The 24,311-nt window shown below is 42.0% G+C and overlaps 1 protein-coding gene across 2 annotated transcripts in view; it reads right to left on the bottom strand.

Moving 5' to 3' along the window:
- tgfb2 (transforming growth factor, beta 2) overlaps positions 1 to 24,311 on the bottom strand; it is a 49,027-nt gene that overhangs the window by 9,191 nt on the left and 15,525 nt on the right. For both annotated transcript variants that reach the window (XM_037785850.1, XM_037785849.1), the window contains exon 3: positions 1,044 to 1,213. In XM_037785850.1, the coding sequence (XP_037641778.1) occupies positions 1,044 to 1,213 (170 nt within the window). The remainder of the gene's footprint in view (positions 1 to 1,043; positions 1,214 to 24,311) is intronic.

Below are 24,311 nucleotides of genomic sequence, written 5' to 3' on the forward strand. Positions count from 1 at the left end.
TAAGTCCTAATTACTGGGGCCCTGCATTTTGTTGCGATTCTAATATTGGAAGTTCTAAAATTAAACTGTCTTCATAATCATCCTCTTCTTTTGGGCTGTGGAATATCTAATTATCCATCCTCTACAAGTTGCTTTAAAGGTCCCATATCGTGCTCATTTTCAGGTTCATACTTATAATTTTATGTTTCTACTAGAACATGTTTACATGCTGTAATGTTAAAAAAACAACTTTATTTTCCTCATACTGTCGGCCTGAATATACCTGTATTCACCCTCTGTCTGAAACGCTCCGTTTTAGCGCATTGTGATGGAATTGCAACAGAATTGCGTTGCTAGGCAACAGCTTGGGTCCATGTTTACTTCCTGTCAGCTGATGACATTCACATACACTTCAACAGGAAATAAACTGGGACATATTTAGAATGTTTACGTTTAAATCTGTGTAAAGGGTCTAAATATTGTATATTTGTGACATCACAAATGGACAGAAATCCTGACAGCTTGTTTCAAATGCAGAGTTTCTGAATACGGGCTGTGTGTATTTCCCTGTGGATTGAGCGTTTCGATACTTTCTCATTTATACAGGACTTAAGCCTGCGTTATAATAAAAAAACATGAAAATCTCACTTTTTTATAATATGAGACCTTTAAAAGCTTCCCATACAATTTGTATTCAAGGATCAGAAAATTCATGACAGAGCTTGTACCCAAGCTTCTGTCCAACAGTGATGACGTGTCACAGATAACTCTAGAAACAAGATAAACCACTAGAAAGCCACTATTTCACATTTTCCAAGTCACAATGTTAAATAAATCAGGTGCCAGACCCTCCTACATGCATGAGATCTCATATATGGTTTTTTTAAGACACATCATGTACAATATGTCCCCTATAAAAAATGTAAAATAACAATGTGAATAAGTCTTAAAAGCAAGTAAAAAGTAAAGTCAAAGCATGAGCCTGAATAAATCCCAAGAGTAACTCTCAATGTTAGGGATCCCTGGCAGCTCCTGATATCAGCAAAGAGAGAAAGGGTGTGTACCTGGTAGAGTTCGATGCGCTGCTCGGACACTCGGGCCCCGTGGTTTTGAAGACGGAAGATCCTGAGCTCAGCCTTCACCAGGTTCGAGGCGTTCGTTTCCATGGAAGACACGTCAAACGTTAGCCGCCTGAAGTAAGGGTTGAAGTCGTCTCTCCTTCGAGAGATGACATCTACAAAAAAAGGAGAGAGAATGGCTGATTTAGGATATAGTATGACAGAGAGGACATTTAGTTAATGCTCGTATCTCATCATTAGATTCAATTGGCGTCTGTCGGAGTCAACATAAACCCACTCACTGTTTGAATCATACTCTTGACCTTGTTTTGACATATGGCATTGGAATTACATTACGTTACGTCCCCTCCGTCCCCTCCCCGACAGTAAAGATCAGAGTCAGCACTCTGCACATGTTTCCTCACCGTCACATCCCTACCAATGACCATTACAGGCATTGTACGGTGACTTCGGTACTGTAGAAAAAGAGTACTGTCACTTTTTAAAAATGTTGGCATCGATTTGGTACCGAAGTATCGGTTCTCGTGACATCCCTACTGCACAGTATATAAGGGAGGACATCCTCCCTTGGGTTGTTACCATTCAACAACAAGAAAAGTTAGTTTGTTGTAGCAGCTCTGAAGGACCCGTGCAGCAATCCGTCGCACCACTGCAAATTCGCATCACTTCAGTTAGTTTAATAGAGTAATGCACACTCAAAGTCCTGGAGAATATGTACAGAAAAATTCAAAATGGCTGTGGTTCTTGAGGCTTTTTTGTAGAGCACATGGAGCTGGACATGTGAGCCAAATTTCAAGTCAATCAGACTTAAGATGTGATGGGGCTGGCATTTAAACGTTTTCACCTGAAATTGAAATTCTGTCAACCAGGTTTTGAGGAACACGTTTTGGTATTTGTGGCGCCCCCTATGGGTCTAGCTGAAGCTGCTTTGGTACGCCTATTCCCAAACACGTACTGAATATATCTACCGAGATGTATGATGATTGGAATAATGGTCAATGAAATACGGCCAATTTCCTGATAAGCTCCGCCCTTTGCGAAGGTTGGTCATTGGTCAACATCTTCAAAACGCGATGAGATATCAACAAGCTTTTGATAACCTTTGATGAGCTTCATCCAACAATGATCCAGTGTCCGTTCGGGGCTTGACCTTAATAAACAAATCTTTGAGGTGTAAAAACTGTGGAGTGTGCCTTTAAGGATCAGCCTGAATGCTTATTATTACTACTGGACTTTTAAAAGGGCCAGTTGAACCTTGACACCCTCAACCAAATAACACGACCTGCCTCAGTACAACAGCAGCCTTGCACAGTAGCAGCAGAACAACCCCCCTCAGATACTACTGAGAACCATGTGTTTGGAACTGTTTGACATGCGCTTACACAGGACCGGGGTGACACACTGACATCCATATGTGTTGCCTTGTCTGACAGATGCTGCGGAACATACACACATGTACAGTGTAATACTGGAAACCATGTGTGCGGCGGAGGAGTGTTTGACAGCGTCCCACAGCAACGATGAATTAGGGGCCCCGCGGGTCTTAAATTGATGTCTGTAACGTAAGGCAGAAGCAAAGGATTAGCAAGACACTGTGGTTTGTTTAGAAAGAGAAGACAACCACAGCAACCAGCCACACACATGGACTGGGACCAGCTGACAAAGGCCAACACAGAGAGAGCAGAGAGAGAGTGTTTTCAGACATTTTTTAATGTGGTTGAATATTGCCATTGCTTTGATAATACTGTCTCTGATTAACGACCATAATGACGATATGAATGAGTATCAAGAATCTTTCTATATAACTTTGAGACTGAAAGTCAGTCTTTGAATTCCATAAACTGGGTATCACTGTAAAGCTGAGATTCGTGTGGATCCAATGAGCCCAACTGTATTCATGTGTGATGATGTTAGTCCCCATAGGAGACATTTATCTGTAGTGAGACCATTTTTTGAAACGTGACCTCACTGTATAAAATGACCTGTGGTGACCTCTAGGATAATCACAGCCTCATGAAACTGTACAGCCACAAACTAGAGACCTAGAGCATTCAGAGGATGGATGGCTTTCCTAGCTACATTAACAATAAGGGGGTTTATGAGCAGTTTACACAACACAAGTGCTCGACATCCAATCGCCGAAAAATACAATTCTTGCAAAAATCTCCAAATGTCAAAATATTTTGATCCCAAATCACAGCACGGCTTTTTCTATGGTGTTCCTCGAGGTGTTGGTGGCTTAATGTGGTATCTTGGAGGGATTGTTTTTATATTTTTTTTAAATTCTGAAGTGGTAAAAATTTTTAAATTTAGCACCAAATCTGTGTAACAAATGCTATCAACCCCAAACATTGCTGCAACAACTTATGAGACATGATAGAGCATGGGGATGATCATCATATACTTCTATTAAAAGCCCTTATACACTTTCTGATTCATGACTTAAACAACCTGACACACAGTGCTGAGCTGCATCTGACAGCAGCTGACAGGTCTCAGTTCACTCACACCCACTGAAATAATCTGACATGTACACAAGTAGAACTAGAATGGCACTCGGAGAGATCAAACCTCCGCCAAGCTGCCCGAGTACAATTGCCCCTCCCCCCCTCTCCGTGCAGCTTGCGCCATCATCCACGTGTATTTTTGTTTATGTTGAGATCAGCTGTACGTAGCGGAGCATTGTAAAACACTTCATTCAAACTGGACAGAAACAAAATAAAACTCACTTAAACCGTCGTCGTTACTCTTTCCAACAATCACCAAGTGTGCTTTGGTCGAACTCGACTGTAATTTCACAGAGTTTAATGAGAAAAAACGCAGAATCTACAGGTATCCCCCCTCCCTCCGGCCCCCACTCTCGCTCTGTCTCTCTCTCTGCTGGCAGAAGGAAAGAGGCAGGGTGACGCGTCATCAGTTACACTGCGCATGTCTTAAAGCCTGTGGTATTAATGCACAGGTTGAGCGGAGTTAAATAAATAAATAAATTCCCGAAGCTGGATCATGATCCGGATCGCCACCAAAATTTCATTCAAATCCATCGCAGACTTTTGGAGTAATCAGACAAACCAACAAACCAAAAAACAAACATTACATAACCTCCTTCCTAGGCCTTCGGCCTTGGCGGAGGTAAAAATAAAACCAGTATGAATATAGTGACCAGGTCTATTGACTGCGATCGGGGAGGAACCTCCACACCACATTGGAGCTGGACTGCACTGACAGGCCAATATGTGATTTCTGCCAAGTTCACAGCAGGGCCTAACAGGCTCAGTATGAGTGCTGAGCTGCATCTCAATTGAATCTTCAGGTTCCCAGCTTTCAGATGATGTACACCACTTCTATGTGACATCTGCTGTTGACCTGCTATCTCCCCCTAAAAACCCCCTGGACCCTCCTAAAAAAGACAAAAACAGGTCTATATGGGTCTAAGGGGGTTAACTGTATACTAGTTAACCAGCACTTCTACAAGCAATTTGAAATGTTGCCAAAAGTGAAATGGAAACTTCAGAGATGCAATCCACCGATGAATGTTATTACCACAAGCAGATCAACAAGAACCTGATCACACAGAGATGCAGGGCCCCACAAACTATACGACTTTATGGGAGCTCGTGACCTGAATGAACTCTAAAGCAATTATTTGATCAAACAAGCACACATCAATGTTTAATCCCTCCGCTCCTTCCAGCGACGATCAGTGGCAAATATTGAGCAGTACGAGTAGCCGAGGCAGATCAGCCAACACTAACAATGCTCTTACTTGTTTCCTTCCCGTTCGCCAACGGAGAGAAAGTCACACTTCCAGCTCTTGGAGGAACCAGCTGAAGGCGAACTGTTTACACATACTGCTGCACGGTCTCATGAATGAGGCTGCTGTGCGTCCAGCGCTGCACTAACACAACACTGGACGCATTGAGCAGAGGCCACACTGACATATGCTGTGGATGGCAGACACACACACACAACATCCACTAGTCATGATGGACATTCACTAATAAAGCCTAGTACTTGGGTTGGACTGATATCTGCTTTCTCGAAGGCTGATATCAATATTTAATAACTCTGCATTGAAACACAGACTAAATTAAATAAAACAATCTTTTTGGTGGGTTAGCAGCTCTTTAAGGTCGAGTGAGACAGGTCAGGTTTCAGTTCACTCACACCCACTGAAATAATCTGACATGTACACAAGTATAACAGTCTGTTGAATGTGATCGGGGAGGAAAAGAAGAAAAAAACACAGATAAAAGAGTCTTTTTTAGTTTATTTTGGGCAAACAAACGAACGTGTTTCAGCTGTAAGCCGTCATCAACTATCCGTCAACAAGGAAATAAAAGCCCCTCGTCTACAGACCGGTCTCTAGAGAGCTCCAGCCAGCTCATAGCGGTCTGTGAGTGTGACCGCCCGGCTGGAGAGGTAGCGACCCCGGCAGGCGCTAGCTAGCTGTCACGGCTTTTTGTGGAGCTTCTAAACTCCGACAACGGTGCAACAAATGTTCGATTCGCCATCTAATATCGTAAAACTGCCGATATTAATAATCTACACAGTTGATTTCTTGCCTCAAAAATTTTCTGAAGTGAATTTAGTGATGAAATAGCTAATTAAAATTAAAAAAACAAGCCGTTTTTGGCTGTTGTTGTTGTAACCGTAGCATGTAGTGTTCCAGCGCTTTGCATTGTGGGATACAGTAGGTGAGGCAGACTGGTCCGATGCATACTGGAGATTTTTTTCAAATCAGTACGACATCCGGGTATTTTTGGCATACTGTAGATTTTGCTTTTGTTCGCATACTACATACTGCATTTTGGCCAAATCAGTACGTACTACTAGTATAGTATGCGGTTTCGAATACAGCAATCCTCTCTCGCAACAACAGAGGCGTGACCAAAACAGTCAGAAACAACCAGCAATACAATGAAAGATATATATATATATATATATATATATATATAAAAGCCACTCCATAAAAATAGAATGGTGACAGACTCATCAATAACACATAATTGATATACATTTTCTGTAGCCTCTATTGAAGGAAGACATAAATTAAATAAATCTATGCTTACAAACTGTACAATATAACCTCATAAATGCTCATGAAAGGCTCGTGGGCTGAAAATATCCAGCACTGTTAGAGCACAGAAAAAAAAAACCCAAAATACAGGGAATCAATCGCATGTAAAGTAGAATTAAGAGCTATGACCCCGTAAGACAGTAAAAACTTTTTCCAGAGTGTACAGTGAAAATGCCATAAAAAAAAAAAAACATAGAAAGATGTATAAAGATATCATATGAAATATAGTAGAAACATGTGTTAAGATATCAAGAAAGATATGTAGACAAATATATGCTAGATATCATAGAAAAATGTCATCAAGAAATATACCAAAAAAAATCATGGAAAAATATATTGAAAAATATCATTGAAGAATGTACTGAGATATCATGGACAAATATAAAAAGATATAATATAAAAATATGTAATGTCAGATAAATACAAATATGTACAAGAATAAATCCAAGTACATAATTCATATGAAATATAAATAGATTATAAGAAGCAACTGAACAGCAGTTTGATCGGGAGGAACCTCCACCATATGGGAGCTGGACTGCAAAAATCTGACTTTTGCCAAGCTCACAGCAGGACCCAACAGCCTCAGTATGCTTCAGGCAAACAACGTGTCATTGTACAACGTGTCATTGTACAACGTGTCATTGTACAACTTGTCGTCCAACCATGACTAACTGAGCTAAAGTGTTCATACGGGTTCACCGGAAGGTGATAAGCCCGCCATCATAGCCTTCCCCCATAGCATCCCGATGCCTCTCTCCAAGAACTCTGTGTCGTTGTAGTCTCAACGTAATGAATCGTACACATGGGGGGATAACAGAGCCCACTTTCAGGCAGTCCCCTTTGAAAGACATTCATGGAGTTGCCCTAGGTTGTTCACACAAAAAGCAACGGAAGTAGTTTAGAGTAAAGCTTGTGAGGAAAGTCAAACGATGCCTACTTTAACAACCCTACATACCTGACCATTCACTGTGTGAAGTGGGTGTAATTAAGATAAGATATTCCTTTATTAGTCCCACAGCGGGGGGACATTTGCACATTGTTAATTTGTGTAATTGTCAGAGATCATCTGAGGCCTGTACTACGAAGCGAGTTCAACATATCCAAGGTATCTTCTCGTTATCTGGTTTAACTAACCCTAACAACCGAGATCACGCTAAACGGTCTATGGTATAAAAGCGGATAGAAACCTTTATCTAATTGCGTTGGAGGACTGCTGTTGGAGTGCAGTCATAAAGAAGCTTCTTGCTGCCTGCAGATAACCCAGCAGTTGGGTTAAAGTGACCCGGCTGCTGGGTAGGTTCCACCACACGGTATCGGAAGAGAGGAGGACTGCACTGTTTCAACTGTCAAAGAGAATGACCCAGCCAGTAACCCAGCGGCTGGGCTGCACTAAAACTACCCAGCATAGTGGGGAAAAAACCCAATAAAATGACCCAGCAGGCTCAACCCAGCGTTTGGGTAGATAAAATAACCCAACATTTTAGTATGTACAGAGCTAGAGTCAACCGAAATGTGGAAAAAGTTAAGGGGGAGTTACATGCTGGAACTATTTCTTGACAAAACAACACTCCTAAAGTCTGTTTGTCACAGTTCAGTCAGCAGGTTTGATATCATGGACCAAAACCAAAAACGTTTGGTGAACAGCAATGTATGTTTTTTGTTTTTAATCTTTGGACAGAGCCAGGCTAGCTGTTTCCACCTGCTTCCAGTCTTTATGCTAAGCTAGGCTAACCACATCCTGAGTCCAGCTCTGTACCTAACACACAGACGATGAGATTGATATCCATCTTCTCATCTCACTCTTGTAAAAGAAATGTTGACACTTGGTTATTCTAGCATGAGGAGATCTGCAGGGAAATTCCAGAGGTTGGTTGACAGTGGGGGTCGTGAGCAAAACACGGCTCGACTGCCTGCAGGCAGCGGTACGCATCAGTCAGCCGGCATTACCACTGATTTATCCAAACTTGACATGAAAATGATCCACCACAACTGGCGCCGCTGTGGTCGGTCTGTGAGTGTATGTGTGTGTGTGTGTGTGTGTGTGTGTGTGTGTGTGCATCGCTCCATCATATTGACGGGACTAAGACAGGAGTGAGGTGAGTGATGTCATATCACACAGTGACATGGATGCTGTTCTTTCATACAGTTCCTCCCTCTGAGAGAGAAGCTGATGTCACATGAGAGCTGTCACACACAGCCAACACTGGGCCCCCTGATTCCTGTAATCAGTCACTTCATTACTCATCACTCCCATTACCTCAGATACCAACGGCAAAGCACTAAAACATGTGCTACAGTATGTGGACATAACACAAGTTAAAGTAGTACAGACAGTTTATGAGTGACTGTCCTCTGTTGGTTAAATTAGCAGTTAAACAATGAGAGCATGGAGACCACAACCATGTACTTTATACCCCTGCTAGCCCTGGCTCTGGGGCTTCATGTTAATGTTTTAGGCTAGTAGTTACCAACATTTTTCGGTAATGCCGCTCGCTAACGCCGCTTGCAAACGCCGCTAAGAAACGCCGCTTGCAAACGGCACTATCACTTGCAGGCGTCCGGTCGGGACGAGGCCCTGACTATGGATTGGTTGAAATGTGGCAGTGGCAGCCGCCGAGTTCAATGAATGGAATGGAATATTGGTCAATCTATGCGCTTTCGCTAGCAGCACATCATTCAGAAACTGAGAGTAAACTTTCTAGAAAATGCTTCAGAGCTCTGTGTTTGCACTTGAATACGACGAGAAGAGGGCCGGACAGTGGGCAACTTGAGAGGCGGGCTGTAGGTTGCCCACCCAAACAGAAATTAGAAACGAAGCTGGTATTTTCTGTGCTATTTTTCCATTAGCTGAACAACCTTTGGATGGGCTGAGCCCACCCCTACCAATACCCATTTCCAGCACGAGCTTCCAGCACGAACTGCAGTACGAAAAAAAAAAAAAAGCAAAATGATGTGGGGGTGGTGGCCAAGTAATGTAATCGGTATATGCCCGAACACCGGTAACACGACTACCGCTGCAAGCCTACCTTGGAGTTCATAGGAAACCTGTGTGAGGATCCATCAAATGCAGGCTTTCTTCCTGGAGGGAGAGGGCTGAGAGTGCTGTGCTTGGCTGCTCTCTCCTCCCCCGGCCGGCAAACTCTGACTGGTGGCTTTGTCAGCAGAAACCACTGGCTTCACGGTTCTCTTCCGCTCTGCAATGACAGAGTTAGTACCACTCGTTCCGGACTTCTGGCTAATCTGCCATTATGACATCTTTTCCATATGAAATGCAATGTGAAAACAGCATTAGGCTGCAAGAAACCTATAATTAGAATGGTCACTCTTAAATATCCTTATTTCTAATTGAGGTAATTTCTGGTAAATTGAATTACAGAATATTATCCTTCTGGGTATGTTCTGGAAGGACTTCATAGACTGTTATAATTGCTCTGTATAACAAGGCTTGGACCCAAAAGCACGACTCAGAGATCAGGCAGGTGAAGATAAAAGTTCAGTTGTATTGACGGTCTGAACAGGCAGGCTAGTAAGAGAAGGAGTACTAATCCAGTAAGAGATCAGGTCAGGGCTGGACTGGGTCAAAAAAAAAAAATCAGCCTCGGCATTCTTGCCATGACCGGCCCAATCACACTACCCATCATCACGTTCCCTTATACCAACCGTGCCACACAAGGTTTAAGAGAGAGGAAACATGATCAATACTTTCAACAGGTGGCATTGAAAAATGGTATACTCCACTGAGATGAACAGGGCTTTCCACAAGGATATGGAGTAGCCAGCCAGCGGGGGGGTCCTGGGTGGCGTAAGAAAACTTTCAGCCATATTTTTGCCATGGAACACTAGTAGCAAGCACATGAGACGATCTGGCTGAGAATGAATGGAAATGGACTGGTATATATATACGGCAAGGCTAATAGGGAAGTGGGAATAGGTGTGCAGGAGGGCAGGGAAGATCAGGTGATATACAGGGGTTACTGCAGGGCTGCATAGACTCCCGCATTACATTACATAACATAACATTACAAATACACAGATGCAGACAGCTCGCTCAGCCTCTCCCACCCACACCGCCAGCCTTCAGCTGTGGATATAAATGACAGCTCAGGCTGATCGGAATACTTAAAAATATTCCTGAATTCGGATCACCACCACACCCCTCCAAACAATTTCATTCAAATCCATATCGAACCTTTGGAGTAATCCTGCTAACAGACAGACAGACAAACCAACAAACCAACTCCGGTGAAAACATAATCTCTTTCCAAGGCCCTTGGCCGAAAAAATTGAAATCTGCTTCTATCCACCCTGTGTGTTGCCTTTGTGCTCTGCCTGTCGGCACCTGTGTCCGATCAGACTTGAAGCTGTTGTTGGCACTTACTCACGTTGTTCCCTCCTATCTAGATCCTTGCTTGTGTTGTACGAACTCTCAGATGTACGTCGCTTTGGACAAAAGCGTCTGCTAAATGAAATTGTAGAACTGTAGAATAATTGATTCCCAAACTGTCTGGAGTTATGAAAGCCCCAAGAAAAGAAAAGCTCTCTTTATAGTAGCTAGATTTTGCATTCCTTGTTTTGGTGTTACATAAATTCCTCAAGTATCTGTGGGTTTCTCAGTCAGCAGAATCTTTAGACAAGTGGTATTTGGCCCAGGCTTCATCCCTTTATTTGAAAAGGCTGATTAGGGTCAATGTCTACCTTTAACTTTTTTTTTTTTTTTTAATTAAAGTGCAAGAAACATGAAAACTAATAGTGCATTACAAGAGACCTACAAATAGTGCAGTGCAAGTGATCAACGTGAAAAACAAACATATAAAGCATCTGAGAAGATCAAAGAAAGACAAGTGCATATGCCAATAAATAATAATTAAAAAGAAGTTAATGTTAATAATAATAAGGAGAGGGAGAGTGGGAATAGAGTGGGTGAATAGGGTGGGTTGTTGAAAAAGAAGGTTCAATGTTTGTTTGTAGCCTGAACGTGAAGATGCCTGTGCCGTTTATAGCCTGAGAAAGATGATATCTGGGTGTTGTTGTGCGTGATGTCTGCTGGTAAATGAAGCTTTTATCAGATTAATAATAATAATAATAGGCAAATTATGATAAAAGCAGCTATCATATTTATAAGACATAATTATGGCAACATAACAACAACAATAATAATATTATCATTATTATTAACACCAATAATAATCATAATAAATAATAATAATTCATGATTACCGATTAACAGTTAATGATAAACAATATAGATAACAACGTATCCGCATCAGATGAAACAACAAGGGGAGGCAGAATTTGGCGGGTAAGCATGTGTACAACTGTATAATTATGTGGCACTGCAGAGAAAGAAGAGAGAAGAAAAAGAAAGAAAGAAAGAAAGAGAATGAATGAAACAATATGTGTATACCCATTCATCCTTGCATTGTGGATTGGAGATCAGGCGATGGTGGAGGTTAATTTATTAATGAATTCAGACCAGGTTTTATAGAAAACAGCTGTTTTATGATCGAGGGAGGCAGACATTTTTTTCCAGGGATATATGATCTATTAAAAGATTCTTCCACTGTATGATGTTTAGGTTTTTTTGGGGGGTTTTTTTTAACGTTTTTGTGCTCGGTGAGGTTATATGAAATCCACACGTGGCTAAATATGACCTTTGAATTGGAGTAGTACTTGGGGGGGGGGGGAGGGTGATGATGCTTCACTATTAAATGGTTAAAAACAGTTGGATTTTCATTAAATATGGGGGTTAATCTGGAAAAGGCATTTGGAAATGCACATGCAGTGTCTATTGTTAAAACATACATTTATTATTAATAATAATAATAATAATAATAATAATAATTTAATAAAAGCAAACATAACATTCAGATCTGATGTCATTCAATGTTCAATATATTTTACATAAAAAACATGGTATATCCATGGTAAATTACAGTGTTCGAATTACACCGTGGAGGGAGGCTAGTGTACACAGAACTGTACTGTACTTTGTTATTGTCTTCTATAGTGGTTATTTGCATAAAAACACAATTCAAATGATTATGAATATTTAAGTATTTGCTTTGATTAAAAAAAAAATCTTGGTAAGTTGTTATGAAGTAAAACAGTTCATAATTCTCTCTCTCTCTAATATCTATTTTATATTGATGTGAAAACATCTCCTTCAAACAACTGGATTTATTCAATTTAGTTATTATTATTTATTCATTTATTCTCGACAACAACTTAATTTTACGAGATTAAAATTGAACACATAATGATAACGTTATAATTTACCTTCACCCAATGGTCATTTTTCCTGAGCAGACTTTGAACACCTTATAATAATAACTCAATGGCACCTCCGTTAACTTTAGTAGCTCCGTTATTTAACCCAGTCAGGACTGTGCTGCCCACCAGCTGCTAACAGCTAACGTTACTAACTCTCCTCCTGCTGATTATAACATGGGTTTGTTGTGCACAGTGTCACATTATCACCCCCTTAGGTTTAGTGGCGCTTTTCTTTCTCTCCGCTGTGTCTCCAGTCAAACAAAGTGAAACATGATACGCCGTGCGTATTAGTCATTGTGCAGCGTAACTGTCAGAAAGCATCAATAAGATGAAAGCGATAGTCACGGAAGCATGAGATACCAAGAAAGTGGACAACTATGGTTCTCTATTCCCATCGCTAGTGTTTTCCCTGCCTGCCAAAGTGGTGGGTGTCCTGATGATTTCAGACCCTGGTCATAACCTAATGAAAGCTGCTGTTACAAAATCTGCAACAGTGTGGAAAGACAGTCCCTCCCAGCAGCCTCCTGACATCAGCTGAGTTGTGGATTTGTTGTGTCAGTTACAGGTTGCAGCTGACCACACTCTCTGGTCTTTCCACACTGAGCCGGACTCAATGGTTTCTGAGAAAAAAGATGCAATGATTCAGCTGCGGCTGGACTCAACTCTACAGGGCAACTTTACGCACTGTCAGGGAGTTGGAGGTTGCATGAAAGGGTCATTATAGTCTTGGCCAGGGGCTGAGGAGGACACCTGCAGTGGGCAAACATCTGACCTTAAAGAGAGGAAAAAACAAATTCAGCTAAAACTGTTTCATTTGGAGTCGGTTGGTGAGGATTTAGGCAGCCTCGATACTCCACTTCAGCTCTTTTGACTAATTCTAGGCCATGAAAGGATTTTTTTTACCATTTCCAATTTTAGTTTCCAAACCTCTGTTCTCTTTCATGACCTGAACAGGTGGCAGCCATATTATTCAGCTCTATCCATGAGCGGAACAATAACAGATTCAAAGTGTGGGAATACATAAATGAAAACATTTGCTGCGAAATAATTATGCTGTGATCCCAAGTTGTTAGGAATTCAGCTGTGACTGCATTAGCAGATGTATTGGCATGAAGAAATCCACATGTGCACGTGTCTCCTCAGCACTGGTAGCGGGTTCTGGCACCGACATCATCATCATTATCATCTTTCTCCTCACACACACACATATGGTGATATTATTAGATGTTTTGTGTAATATTTGAAACCTTTCAGTTACCATGGAGACCTTTACTGCAAAAACATGTCGACTTAATAAAACATAACATTAAGCTGTATAGATTTTATGAGGAGATATTCTGTAATGTTTTTTCTCATTGTAAGCATGTCGCAGTGACCATTTCTGTTTGTGCAAAATTCCCCAGAACTCAGATTTATTACCGGATGCAAACTGTGTACTACCTCAGAATCACTTTTACCATTTGAGAATGGAAACAGGGACTAAGTATTGGTCTGCAGGGTTGAAACGCTGGGACTGACTTGAGGGAAAACTATTTGACCTACTTTTGAGTATTTCTCACTTCTGCAAGTCAGACAGGGGAAGAGCTTTCATTTACACTTTACGGGTGTCCGTCGATCCATAAACACAAAAACACGTGGATGAGTCCCGTGGATGGACTACAAGTGAGACAAAACATTTACACCTTTTTATGGATTCTCACTCTCGTCACTCTCCCACTCGCCTTCTCTGGCTAAAATATGTCTCAAACCAACTCTCACAGTGCTTTGGACAATCTCATTTCAATACATCGCTGATGCTTCTTGTGTGGCGGTACTGATTCCCCCAGACTTCAGCTGATCAGGCAAAAGACTGAGAACCAGTTCCCATCCACATAAAAATACTAAATAAAATGCCTCCTTAAAAGGGACTGTTTGTAACTTCTTAAATGTATAAATCATTGCAGGTCGGTGTCCCATGCGCGCTCGCGTGTGGCCACGCTGTTCAGACTCAGACTCCAACACAAACTACACGGAAGCACCAAAACCGCAAAGTTATATCTCGTGAAGCCCATCTGTTAAACAGTGTTAACTCTTCCTGCTTCAGCCCCTCAACCATATTCAGAAGACGCGGGGGAGACTGTAGCTTTGGTCTCCAGGGCCGGAGTCTCTGCTGTACTCTGCTCCTCTGCCTGCCTTCACTCACACACCGCGCTCGTTCGCACTCGCTCTCTCTCTGCACTCTCACGTGCATGCTGCTCACTCCACACTGCAGAAGAGTTAGTTTAGCTCTGAGAATATCTAGTGAATGTACAGTGGACGTTTGTGCAGAAATAACTGCTGCAGCTCCTCCAGACCAACAGAGGTTTCCCGTGTCTCAAAAGGGCCTAAAACAGACCAGAGTTCCTGGCTTGGCTGATAATATATGTTGCAGTTAGTAAAGGAGAGATCAGAATGACCCTGGGTGTGCAGTTTCCCACCTCTCTTAAGCCCTACAGAAAGGGCATCGTCACACCCTGATTGGCCAAGAGGGGACGCAGCATGTTAGCGATCCCATATAAATGATATTATAATATACTACCTCAGCGGTAGTAGGTAAAGCACAGCAATGCCTCTACTTTCTGAGGAGGCTAAGAAGAGCTAACCTCCCCCAGAAGCTGCTGCTCAACTTCTACAGATGCACCACAGAGAGCATCCTGACCAACTGCATGACAAGCCTAGTAGAGCAGCTGAACCGAGGCTGCCAAAAAAAGCCCTGCAGCTTATTGCAAAAACAGCACAGGACATTGTCGCACTGAGCTGCCATCACTTGACCACCTTCACAACACTCGCTGTATGAGAAGGGCCAAAAACATCATCATCAAGGACATCACTCATCCCAGACACAACCTGTTTAAGCTCCTCCCACAAGGCAGGCGCTTCGGATCGATCCAAACACGCACAAACAGACTTAAAAACAACTGCCATAAACCTCCTGAACTCCGACATCTCCTCTGTCTGAGACGAACACGCGGAATAAGAGCTGTCGGAATGTACAATACTAAACATGTATGAATCTACTGTCACAAATGTGAACTGTTTACGGACATGTGCAATAACAATATGTTGGACACTTAATGCAATAATCTAGCATCTGGCAAACTGGCATCTCGCCAATGTACGTATTGTATTTTTATATTGTATTATCTTTTATATTTTTTTACATTTATATTGGATTATCTTCTCATTAGCACCTATGGGACTATCACAATCTAATTTCGTTGTACTACACAATGACAATAAAGGGCTTGAATCTTGGATCTTTAATACTACTTTGATACGATTCGGCTTCGATCCGATTCAGTTCAACTTAATCAATCAATCAATCAATCAACATTTATTTGTATAGCCTTTTACAACAACCAAACGGTACCCAAAGTGCTTCATATTAACATCAAAAAATAATAACAGGAATAAAAAAGCGTAGGGAAAATGTCACAGTGCTACTAGGTATTAAAAGCCAATCTAAATAAAAAGTCTTGAGCTTAGATTTAAAAAGTGCTCGGTCAGTGATAGTGCGTATATCAGGGGGTAACTTGTTCCATAGTTTGGAGAAGTAACAGCAAAAGCACGATCACCCCACAGCTTATACCTCGACCTCGGGTCTTCTAAAAAAAAGTTGACCAGATGACCGCAAAGCCTTGTTATGCTCGCGGAGAGTTAAAATCTCGGACAAATAAGGCGGGACGAGGCCGTTAATGGCTTTAAAAACAAACATCAAGAGTTTAAAATGGATTCTAAAGCGGACTGGAAGCCAACAGAGTGAGTAAAGTACGGGGTGGGGGGGTAATGTGTTCACGTCTGAAAGTGTTAGTTAAAAAGCGAGCAGCAGCATTTTGCGCAAATTGGAGGCACGCGAGGGGAGACTGGTTGAGACCAACATACGGTGCATCTCAATAATCAAGTCTCGAGCTAATAAAGGCGTGAACTGCATTCTCGAGATTGTGGTGTCGATTGAGGAAGGGCTTGACTTTAGCCAGAAGACGAAGCTGGAAAAAGCTCGTTTGAACAACAGAGTTAATCTGTTTATCAAATTTCAAACAGCTGTCAAATGTCACCCCCGGATTTTTTACTGTTGGTTTGAAATAAGAAGCCAGAGCACCAAAAGCTTGAGACTGCAACATTAGTCATGCACGAAGTACCAAACATGATGTATTCAGCTTTACCTGAATTTTAGTTTTATTTAGATATATATAAATAAATGTCAACTCTCTTGGGTTTGAGACTGTATTTATGGTTAAAAAGGTGTACCCAACATGAAGACCAGAGAGCTGTCTACGGGAGAAGAGCTGAGAGAAGATGGAAAATCAATCAGAACCATTCCACAAACATTGGCCATAGCCGGTACAACCATTTGGAATGTCCTGAAGAAGAAAGAAACCACTGGTGTACTGAGCCACAGACATCTAAACGGTAGACCAAGGAAAACATCAGAGAGGGCCAAGGACCACGCTTTCACTTTGCGCACAAGCAGAGCCGTTTCCTCAGCAGAAAAAACGCTCGCTTCTCCAGTTTGCTGAATTCGGCATTTAAATAGCAACGTGCTGGCTTTTAAGGGGGAATTGGTGATGACACTCTCATTGGTTTAATAATGTTACACCCAAAACATACCTATGAGTAATTTAAGAGACTAAATACAACCCAATTTCACCTTACTTTGCGCCCAGATTATGCGCCGCTTAAAGGGACTGTTTGTAACTTCTTACACGTATAAATCATTGCGGGTCGGTGTCCCATGCACGCTCCCGTGTGGCTACGCTGTTCAGACAAGACTCCAACACAAACTACACGGAAGCACCAAAACCGTAAAGTTGTATCTAGTGAAGCCCGTCTGTTAAACAGTGTTGGCCGCGGTCGGAAAACGGGGGGAGACCGTAGCTTTGGTCTCCAGGGCCGGAGTCTCTGCTGTACTCTGCTCCTCTGCCTGTTTGCCTTCACTCATACAACACGCTCATTCTCACTCGCTCTCTAGCTCCACTCTGCAGAAGAGTTAGTTTAGCTCTGAGAATATCGTCTGGTCAGCTAACATTACTGCCAAGCAGCTGAAATATAGAGTGATATTGTGCTTTTAGCTGACGTGTGTCTCCTCACTGTGTTGAGCGATGCTCGTTCATGTCTATGTAGAGCGAGCACAAGCGCGAGCAACAGGACGCTGACTTTAGTTAACTTAACGGCCACAGGTGTCGCTGTTAACAAGCAATTTCTGATTCTTACAAACAGTCCCTTTAACTAGCAAAAGTGGAGATGGACACGCCCCTGTTATCTAAACGACAGCTCCAAAATCGACACTACAAAAATCTAAATAAGGTGGCGGCTGGCTGGAGGGAGATCACCTCAAAGGTGCATTGTAATAGGTAATTGTACCCTCTACCGTGTGCCAAGCATGTAGAAGCACTACGGTGGCCGACCTGAAAATGAGAATGCCCCTGTCCGGCGGCTGAGTGGAGTGACGGGGGGGTTAACTCCGGAAAAGAGCAACGTTATCGACTCCGGCCCAAGAAGTAAAAGTTAACACAGTGGTTTGTCCGTTCTGAGCTACTGTAGAAACATGGCGTATTTACATATGTACAACATACTTATTAACATTATATTCCATTTCTGCCGATAGATCCCCCTAAATGTTACACACTGGTTTCCTACTTGCTGTTTGGCTATACTGTGTGTCATTTCCAGTATATATATCATAATATGAAACATGTGTTTTCCGTTTAAAAAGTACAAACATGGGAAGATAGCAAGTATTATCCATATTTGAAATGGTTAGCCTCCATCTCCAGTCTGATAGGCATGTGTTTTGTTTACACAATGTAACAGAAGTGCATATTTAACAGAATAACACTGCTATGCTGTTATAAATAAATAAAAAGACCACAAAAAGTTAGTTGATTTCTTATTCTGTCAATAAGAAGACAACAACAAGGTAATTATTATTCATCTTTACAATAAGTTATGAGTTCTGTATTATAAACAAATAAAGATAATATTGAAATCTTTACATGCATTTTTGGTTACGACCACTAGAGGGTTCAGTGAGCCCCCTGGACCAACGCAAACTGTGGCTGTGGATGTAGCACGTGATGGCAGCAGCAGGATGAACTTGGAAGTCCACAGAAACATTTTGTCTGCCAATTTAAAGAGAAATGCATCCAAACTGATCAGACAGCAACACCATGACACCAACATACACTGACAGGAGATCATTAGGGGGGGAAAGTAGACTGGTCAAGTCAATATGGATATTGGATATTTAGTCTACTTATTATCCATATAAAGTTTTTGAGGCGAGAAATGAACTGTGCAGATTTTGATCGTTTACAGTTTAACAATGTTAGTTATGTGTCCGGGGAGTTTATTGTGAAGGGAGGAACATAAGGTGTGAAGCGATGACGCGCTGTTATTGACGAGGCTGCAGACTACGGAGCCTCCGTGTTATTCATTTATTATCTTCATAAAGTATAGGAGCAGCGTAACCCTCGGCTACACAAGACTGGAACTAAAGCTGGCAGGAGGCTGTGTAGTCTCACTGTTTAGGTTAGTTTGTCATGTATCTGACTGGTAAACTGATCAGCTGTGAGTGACATCAGCAGAGGACAGGAGGAAGGACTGATACAGACTGATGGAGGACAGAGGACAGGAGGACAGGACTGATACCATAAAAAATTAAACTACAGGGCAAACAGCAGCATCGTTTTGCATGTTGTGTCTTTTGAATAAAAGGCTATTTTTTCAGTCGTATATTTTCATCACCTTTAGTACAGACTGACTGAAACCAAAAGTATCGAGGAGGGCCAAAAAGGCTTTACACAGAGGATCATCAGCCTTGTTCAGGTGAATACTGAAAACACCAATAATTACGACCTCATCAGAATGAATAATAGTGTTCTCAAAAGTCTGTAGCCAGGCGGTCTGTATAGCACCACAAGATGGAGCCTGCTGCCCTGGACAAGGCTATATATAGTTAATGGAGATGATTTTAATACAGTGAGTTGAATTTAATATCGTGTTTGGAGGTTAAATTAAAAAGAGATTAGTAGAGTAAAGCAACACATACACCTTGTTTAGTAGCCCTAGCATCATGGGCATAAGAGAAATCAGGTGGGGAAGCTTCATTTAATGGTAAGAAAACATAAACCAATCATATCCGGGCCGTGTTGAAGAATCAACTCATTTATCAGTAGGGCTTTGGTAGACAACGATGTGATATTATCTGGTCTTTTTAGGACCACAGCTTTCATTAGTAGAGCTGGAAGTACTGAGCCTCACCGCAGTAACTACGATTTTGGTCAAAATTGAGTTATTATGACTGAAATTAAACCTTCGAATATCTGTTGACAGAATTTCCTAGTTCAATCTTGTTCAGTTCTAGAGAAAATAGGGTGCAAAAATTGCAGGTACTACAAAATCCAACCAAATCCACCACGGTAAACCGCAGTAAATGGAGTTAGTGCGCTTTGCCTCGGGTTCCCGGAGATTTGAGATTCTATCCGGCCGAGGAAAATCGCAGTAGGTTACTTTATTACTTTTAGGTTTGTTTCCTAACACTCCAGAGATTTCTGTCAGAAACGAAGCCCTGAAGGCAAACCTCTTCCACGTAAAAGGGCAACCAGAGTTTGTAATTGTTGGAAGACTGACCGAGACAGTTTTACTTTGTTTCTGTCAGTTTGAAGAAGTGTGTTTTACAGAATGATCAGTGATGTAAAATTACTGTTTCTGTCAATAGAGTTTTCTGGCGTTGAGGAGAGAATATTAATTGTATGTTTTGTACATTGATAAATTATAACAATTGTCCAAACCCCTGTTGAGCAAAGTACTCCTGCAAAATGTCCTGTTTCACCAAGACACTGGCCTGGAAGAGCTTTTTGCCTTACCTTACCTGATAAAGTGAATACAACAGTATAATAATACTGGGTAGCTTAAAATGTTCTGTTACTACTTTTAAAACAGACATCTATAAATAAAACTCTGCTCCATGCACAGGTTGTCCAAAGCTCCGCCTCCGCCCTCGGTGACACCCATGGGTGACAAACAGCGATCAGAGGAGAGGGAGAGGGAAAGAGAGAGAGGAGAGAAACAAGCGTGATAGTAAATGACAACAAAACCGTATCTTTGTAGATTACAGCACACTTGTAATGCTCTGCAGAAGGATTCATATTTTGTTTTTCTAATGATTCTGTACTGAGGTGGGTCACACAGATATTGATATTGAAAAGATGCAGCTTTATATATATATATATTTATAATAAATTATAAAGTTCACAAAAAGATAGACCCTCCTTGTCTGGCTGCCTGCACATGCCGAGCTGGTTGCTATGTGTAAGGTACACTATCAGCATATTTATCTCCTTCATCACAGGCTAGCGTTTTATTGATTTCATTATTCGGCTCCTTATTTACATCATTTGCATGTTTACATTTATTGTGCAACCACTGAGAAACTGATGACTTTGCTAACTGCTTGTACTGTTAGGTGGAAGGGGTGTTGCTTGGTGTGGCGAGGATGTTGGTTGCCAATAGCTCTGGTTTCACACTTGAGTGGCCACTTGTGGCCATAACCTCTCTGGTCTCGAGTCCCACATCAGTTAGTTTCTGGATCGTGGTGCTGTGGAGGCAGTGTTTAGTGTATCCTGCGGTTTTCCGGGCTTGCTTGCATATTCTGGGCAACATTGTGGAACCTCCCCGTAACGTAGTGCTGCATGGCGTTTAGAAGGTGGATTTGTATTCTGGAGATAAAAACTAAACTCCATTCAAACCTCAAAGTATTCCACATCTTTCATACATTGTTTGTATTCTTCAACATTTAAAGCAAGCAATCCAGTTTAACATCAGCTTTTCAACATCCAGCATTTAACTGAAAAGTGTCCTAGCAGAAGTTTAAGACATACAACAAATTACAAAGGAGATTTTTAATCTCAATGAGACTTTTCCTGGTTAATTAACTTCTAAAATTCACACTACAGTTTCTTCAGAAATTGCCTTCTCTAGTTTGTGATTGATGTTCTATTTCAGTGTCTTTTTTAGGAGACTATTACAGTAACTGTAACTGTAAGTACAGATTTCTTTTTTCAACCAAAAAACAGGCAGAGGAGCTGCATGTAGCCTGAGAGACGTAACCAAGGGGGAATTACAGCTGCAAGCGGCAGTTTGCGGGTTCAAGAATTTTTTCGCTCAACAGAAGGACGCCGCTGATTTGCGAAAATTAAAGCTGCGAGCAGCAAGTCAGGAAAGTTACTTTAGCTGGTTTAATTCTGAGGGGTGAGACCAATCATAAACTTGTTTTATCATTACAATGTATGCAGCCTTGCAGTAATTGTACAGTCAATGTCCTGCCAGTCATTGACTGTAAATGACTTATGGCCAAATTTGCGCCATACCCATGCACATGTTCGGAGCTGATTGCGCCCCCTTTAGAGCGATTTCAAAATAGTTTTACACACGTGGATCAACATTGTTATGAAATATATATCCTGTGAGTTTTGTATTGATTGGACAAATAATTTCTGATGTGCAGTCTGATTTGTGTTATGCCACGCACATTTTTTTCATTTGTAGTTTCCCCTAGTGGTTGATTTGAAAAATACTTTCAGGGTATGTTTCAGGTACTCTTGTGGACATATCTTGCAAGTTTTGTGATTGTTGGCCAAATGGTTGTTGCCTTAACTCTGTTTATGTGCTGAGCCACGTCCTTTTGAAATTCATTGTTCAATATCTTCAAAATGCAATGATATATCAACAAGTTTTATGCAGCTTTTGAAAACGTGGTCCGATTATAATCCACAGAAAATTTGATAAAGATTGGATCTGTGGTTTAGGAGATGTCCAAAATGTGTTGGTCAAAGAGTCTTTTTTGTAGAGCACATGGAGCTGGACATGTGTGTCAAATATTAATTCAATCGGATTTACGGTGTGAGGGGCGTGGCCTTTCCGAAATCGTGTGTTTGGGCGTTAATTACAGCGCCACCATGCAGCCGATTGGAGTCATATTTCTTTGGAAGCACATGCACATCATTTCCAGTTATTGGGCCAAGTTTCATGTTTCTAGTTCATTCCAGCTCACGGCAAATTGAGCCTCTGCGGCAGACAACAAATAATAACAAACCGGCACAAACTCAACAGGGTTCTGCCCCTTGAACCCTAATCAAGCCCTGACACCAGTGCAAAATAATGTTTGAAGGCAACTATCAATATTTTTATCAACTAAGATCTTCTCTCATCTGGATTTTGGCAGCTGGACAATAAGAGGACAAAGTCTGGAGAGATTTTAGTGAGATAATCCACCTAAAACATGAACCCCCCCCCCCCCCCCCCCCCCCCACCCATCCCCAGTGTAAATTAGACCCTTGGGCAGCAGCAAGAATATGAGAAGGAAAAATCATCACATGAAACAACATATGATTATGATATAAGGTAAATGTTTTCACAGTTGAAGAATAAAGAATCTGTGAATCAGATTGTTGTACGGCTTATAGAGTTGATTTATGGAAAAGGAAACCGGACAAATTGAGAGAGTAATGGCGACAAAGCAGAGGAAGAGGAATGAAAGAATGATAAAGAGTGCAGCAGATAGGAGCAGACGTCTACAGACTCACAGCGGCCAAGAGGAAATGAAGGAAACAGCAAGAGGATGGGGGACAGGAGGAGGGGGAAGGAGGTGTTGGGAGTAAAGAGAGTAAAAGAAAAAGCCTGAGAATGAGACGAGAGGCTGAGAGCAAGAGAGGAAAAGAAAAGGATCTACAGTGAGGGAATGTGAGCTCCCGCCTGTCTGGGTCCCTGCAGACACCTCCGCCCAGCCACTCACCTGCCAATAGTAAATTGAAAACAACTCTGCACATAATCCCTGGGAACTAAAAATACCCAGCGCTTTGAAGGCCCCTCCACCACAGCCTGTCAGTCTCCACAGGCCCAATTCCCAGCAACAGATAAACACACATATACACAACGCAGATACATGCTGGTTATGCACTGTGACTGGGATTATTCAGGCATGAATTAAAACAGAAGCACACAAATGCGTACACAGAGATAGAGGGATGCAGATTTACCCTGCATGTGCACATATGCATGGGAGGTGGTGGGGTTTCGGAGTGTTTGTACAGCTGTACAAATACAATAAAATAATCTGATAATCTGCACCTACCAAATCATCATTTCTATGTTTTCAAACTGTTCAAAGCTGTCTCAAAAATTAATCAATTTATGCACCGATTCACCAGTGAATAAATTGGAACAAAAAAGGTTCCGGTACTCTGAATTAGGGCTGTCACTATATACATTTTTCTCAATACGATTATCATGATAACGTTATTATCGCGATATCATTAAAGAAATGACGCAATCACTTAAAATACATCTTTAACTTTATTTGGTCCAACAGACCTCAATTAGGTTAGCCAATTTTACTTAGCACATAAATTAGTTAGTTAGTTAACATAGTCATTCACCGGCGGGGTCCCAGCTAGCCAACACCGCCCAGCTCCAGCCGGCCGGCCAACACGCTCACTCCAAGTCATTCAGAATTGCTCTGGGTGACTACATCAGCTGGCTAGCAGGTTGAAGCCGGGCAGTGCCGGCCAGCCGGGACCCGCTGGTGGTGACGGGTGGCTCGGCTTGTTGGAGCCGGGTGGTGTTGGCCAGCTGGAGCCCGCCAGTAATAGCAGACAACCCAGCCAGCCAAAGCCAAGCAATGCCAGCCGAGCGGTTCACTATCACTGGCGGGTCTTGGTTGGCTAGCATTGGTTTGCTTCAACTAGCCGAGCTACCCACCACCACCAACGGGTCCCAGCCAGCCAACACCACCAACGGGTCCCAGCCACCCAACACCACCAACGGCTCCCAGCCAGCCAACACCACCCAGCTTTAGCTAACGTTAGCTAGCCAGCCAGCTCACGTAG

This window comes from Sebastes umbrosus, chromosome 11, assembly GCF_015220745.1.
Source record: "Sebastes umbrosus isolate fSebUmb1 chromosome 11, fSebUmb1.pri, whole genome shotgun sequence".
Taxonomy (NCBI): Eukaryota; Metazoa; Chordata; class Actinopteri; order Perciformes; family Sebastidae; genus Sebastes; species Sebastes umbrosus.